Source organism: Sinocyclocheilus grahami, unplaced genomic scaffold, assembly GCF_001515645.1.
Source record: "Sinocyclocheilus grahami isolate Dianchi unplaced genomic scaffold, SAMN03320097.WGS_v1.1 scaffold243.1, whole genome shotgun sequence".
In the NCBI taxonomy this organism is placed as follows: domain Eukaryota; kingdom Metazoa; phylum Chordata; class Actinopteri; order Cypriniformes; family Cyprinidae; genus Sinocyclocheilus; species Sinocyclocheilus grahami.
The window spans coordinates 88,094-92,768 of record NW_015505422.1 but is presented as its reverse complement, the minus strand read 5'-3'; the positions used below and the strand labels follow the sequence as shown (position 1 = coordinate 92,768).

General features: G+C 38.3%; 1 protein-coding gene across 2 annotated transcripts in view; it reads left to right on the top strand.

Annotated features, from left to right (window-relative positions):
• Window positions 1-2,678: 2,678 nt before the first annotated feature.
• The window catches only part of LOC107598026 (histone-lysine N-methyltransferase PRDM9-like), a 5,180-nt gene continuing 3,183 nt past the window's right edge, over window positions 2,679-4,675 (top strand). For both annotated transcript variants that reach the window (XM_016289270.1, XM_016289269.1), the window contains exons 1-5: window positions 2,679-2,872; window positions 3,297-3,410; window positions 3,541-3,812; window positions 3,913-3,980; window positions 4,064-4,254. In XM_016289270.1, the coding sequence (XP_016144756.1) occupies window positions 2,857-2,872; window positions 3,297-3,410; window positions 3,541-3,812; window positions 3,913-3,980; window positions 4,064-4,254 (661 nt within the window). In that variant the 5' untranslated portion in view covers window positions 2,679-2,856. The remainder of the gene's footprint in view (window positions 2,873-3,296; window positions 3,411-3,540; window positions 3,813-3,912; window positions 3,981-4,063; window positions 4,255-4,675) is intronic.

The window sequence follows — 4,675 nt, the reverse complement described above, 5'->3', positions numbered from 1 at the left end:
TGAGTTTGGATGACCAGGCAGGCTTCTTACAGGGGTTCGCAGTCCGATGCAGTGTTTCCATTATTTTAAACTACTCATTGCTTTTCACTATTATATTATTCAAATTATTAAAAAATATATGTATATATATCTACAATGATTTCTCTACAAAGATCTACAAGGCTTTCAGTACTGACTTTGCTGAAAAGCAAGGAAAGCAGAAGTGGCTGAGTTTGAATGAGCACGCAGCATCACTTCTACAATCTCTTTGCTCAGGCACATCAGCCTTCCAAAAGGCTGTCCTGGCAGCGGTGGGATTTACACCCACTGGAGACTGGAGCGTCAGTCCAATGCCATAAACAGCTCAGCCACACTACTCTATGAGGCTCTGTCAGAGCTTGCAGATGTGTTACAATTGCAACCAATCTGAGATTAATTTTGAAGAGCAGAACAACACAAGATTGACTAAAATCTTCAGAAATAAAATCTTGAGTAATCAATTACCTATGCACAAAGGATGGGGCATGATTGAGTCACCTTGCCTCAGCAAAGAGGCAACCATGAAGAAGATGACACACCCTGCCATACTTACATGTTTCTAAAAGTCCTGACATTTTCAGAGCATACAAAAGCCATTGACAGTGGGATTTGGACCAGTGTCCCAGAAAAGACAACAGCCCAAATCCAGTATCTTAGACCCCTCTGCCACACTATTCAGCAAAGTTCTTTTAGCCCGGACACTTTTCACTGACTTTTGTCTTGTTGTGCTTCGCCAAAGTTGTTAATAATAATATATTTCAAAATAGCTGTTTACTAATTTTATATATTTTACAGTTTAATGTATATGATGGCAAAATAATTTTCATCAGCCATTACTCCAGTCTTTACTGTTACCGACTAATATGCTAAATTCTTTTTATTATTATTTTTTATTTCTTGAAAATGTTTGTGCTGCTTAAAGTAGAAGTGTTTTTTAGGATTCTTTGATGAATAGAAAGTTCAAAAGAGCCGGATACTATTTTTTTCTAATGTTATAAATAGCTTCACTGTTATTTCTGTTCAATTTAATGTATCTTTTCTGAATAAAAGTATTAATTTATTGACACCAAATATTTGAACAGTATTTTATCAAGCAAACTTGTTTTGCAACTTTTAAATACTAACTCGCATAAAAAACTGACAAATTCATCCAAATAAAATAATTAGGTTTATGTATTTCAAAAATACAAGTGTATCAAAAATGAAAAGAAATTTAGCCACACACACACACACACACACATAGCTTGACATACATCTGCAGGGCAAGTTCTGCAATCCTACTGTATGTGTACAGTATGTACATTGAGCACTGCTCTTCAGTTGGCTCGTTTGAGGCCAAATTAATTTTTATTTTTGATACTTTTTAAAAATAAATATATAAAACTATTTATTTTATTTGGATGAATTTGTCTGTCTTTTATCAGATTTACCCATTGTTATAACATCGCTAGTACTTTCCTTATGGCACTTTTCCATTGCGTGGTACGACTCGGCTCGGCACGGCTCAGTACGGCACGGCACGGTTTGGCTCGGCACGGTTTGCATTTCCACTGCAGTTCAGTACCGCTTTAGAGTGAGCGGGATTATTCACATGTCGTTATAGTTGCGCCGCCTCTACTACCACGACTCCTAAAAACTTTTTCATTCCGCGTCGCCCTATCAAGCTCTCGCTGGATCCGCTCCTCTGCTATCAACGAGGGGAACATCTGTTCTTCCACAACAGACAACAAAACTTTTTGGTTGTTAAAAAAAGGTGCGCTCGTTCAAACCAGTTGCGTTCGATCCTTCGCTGGCTGTGCTGATTTAAATCTAGGGGTTCTGTTGTGTTTGTGTCGCAAGTTCAGTGACGCAGGTAGAGACGATTCTCTCCGGCCAATCCGTGATCAGCAGAGTTTACACGTCACGTTTTGGTAACAGTACGGTTCACTTGGAACCCCAACCGAGGTGGTACTAAAAAACGTACCAGGTACCAGGTACTGTACCCAGTCGAAAACCCCCAAAAAGTGAACCGTACCGAGCCGTACCATGCAGTGGAAAAACGCCATTAGTTTCTGGTAGCCAAAGCTAAGCTAATGCTTCTGGTTGCAAAGCAGCTGGAGAGTTTTTGACTGCATCAATAATAATTTAGCACAAATAGTCTTGATGTGAACAATCCGTGCAAGTTAATCCACTGAAAAAAATTGTTTGCCTTGTAATCTTTAATCAAAATTTGAAAATTTACTTCAGCTCTGGAATTGCATTCCTTCTCTGATGACGTCAGTTTGACGGCTTGGGCAGAATATACTTAAACACACCCCTCCAACCGTTAGTTTGCTGATGAGAGGAGGAAAGCAAAAATAAAACCACGCCCTCTCCGTTTCAGCTGGAAATACGTCACTTCACAGAAATAAAGTCGGCAGCAACTTCCGGTTCATGCGGACTGGAAAAGGTGCAGTCTAAAGTGGAAGAGAGGGGGTACACAGAATAATGGTAAATGCCTCAGGGGGTACTCCACTCTAAAAAGTTTGGGTCAACAAATATATATATGTGTGTGTGTGTGTGTGTGTGTGTAGCGGCCCATAGAAACAGTCGCTAATGAGGCATCTACGTATATATATATATATATATATATATGGAGAAAACGGCTCTGAGAAAAACAAGGTTAATGATGCCGTCACAAACAGACGCCGACGCCCGACGTATTACAACTTCCTGTTTCGGGAAGCGCTGAGTTAGGCTCTTGTTTGCTATCCAGCTAGTAAGCTTGAATGTCCAACAGGATTGTGTATAACCTTAGTGTCCGAATGTGTGTACAGTGTTAACAAGCAAAAAGTGCGACTTACTGCAATTGGTGAAATAATGTCGGACGGTCCTGGTGGGTATTGTTGTATACTAAAGCGAAGTAATTAGCCAACTATTTACAGACCTACCATGCTAGCTTCAGATTGCTCAAATCGACATATACGCATAACATGTATGTCTCTTGTTGGTTTGTCTGAACGGTTTTATATGTCTGTTTCGAATTATGAATGATTTTCGTGAATTTTTGCCATTATTAAACTGCTGTTTTGATATTAAAAACAAAGTTACCAGAATGTGTCACGACAGTAAATTGACATTTACTCACAGAATGTACGTTATTGTACGTAATTACGTAATGCATTGTTATTCTGCTTTTGTTTTACTGAAACCTGACGTCTTAATTTACATTAGTTGTTTTCTTTTTCCTAAGTGAGGTGTAGGTCTAACAAAATACAGAACACCATAACTTTGACGATTTTTTCATCTGCTTCTGACAGATTTGCCGCCAAGCGATGAGCAGAATTTAGAGATACAAGGCTCCGTTACTAATTGTCCTTCTGTTGTGATGATGGAGGAACAGGAGGATAGCATGTTTAATGACCAACATTTCTGTAAGTATAAACATAAATATGCAATTTTAAATTTAAATCTCTCTCCTTTCTCTCTCTTTTATGTGTACCTTATACATGTTCTGTGTCTGCAATACCCTTTCCTTGTCTTACTCTTTGCTTTTTTTGGCAGATTGTGAGATGTGTCACCAGCACTTCATTGACCAGTGTAAGGTTCATGGTCCACCATTATTCACATGTGACTCGCCAACAGCTATGGGCATTCCTCAGAGAGCTCTGCTGACGCTGCCGCAAGGCTTGGTTATAGGTCGATCAAGCATCTCTAATGCAGGGCTTGGGGTTTTTAACCAAGGTCAGACTGTGCCATTGGGGATGCATTTTGGACCTTTTGATGGAGAGGTGACCTCCGAGGAAAAGGCATTGGATAGTGCCTTCTCTTGGGTAGTGAGTGTCAACCTTACTGTTGTATTATTTGTTAAAGTTATAGTTGTAATTTAAATATAAGCATTTGGCTAGACAAATTTTAATGCCATTTTCTCTCTAGATTTACAGAGGCAATAATCAGTATACTTACATAGATGCAGAGAGAGACACTCACTCTAACTGGATGAAGTAAGCACTTCTATTCGCATTTGTTGTGCTTTGTAATTTAGCCATTTATTTGATAGTTTTCTCAATGTTGTGTCTTGCTTTAGGTTTGTGGTGTGCTCAAGGAGTGAGACGGAGCAGAATCTTGTTGCATTCCAGCAAAATGGACGTATTCTGTTCCGTTGTTGTCGTCCTATTTGCCCAGGGCAGGAATTTAGAGTTTGGTATGCTGAAGAATATGCTCAAGGACTTGGCATCATCTGGGATAAGATCTGGGATAAGAAAAGCATTTCTCTAGGTAACTACATCTTGGGTTTTTACCTGTTCTGTGGCATCTTTGTTCCATATTATGAAATAGAAGTTTTTTGTTAAACGTCATGCTGCATGTTCTGAGTGAATGTTTCTTTAATGTCACAATGTGCAGTTAATCCAGATGTTATTGAATAATTCCTCAATCATGTAATCCAATTGCATTTTTTTCACCATATGGCAACATTCTTCAAAATGTCATATTTTGTTTCACAGAAGAAGGAAACACATACAGGTTTGGAATGACATAAGGGTGACTACCATTACTTACAACAATTATTCTTGCTGGCATATCCATCATTAACTTGCTGAATTATTTAGAGTGGTTACTATATATATATAAATCTTTTTTTTTTTTTTTTTTTTTTATAAAAGACATAATTTTTTTTTTTTTTTTTGACCTCTCCGTT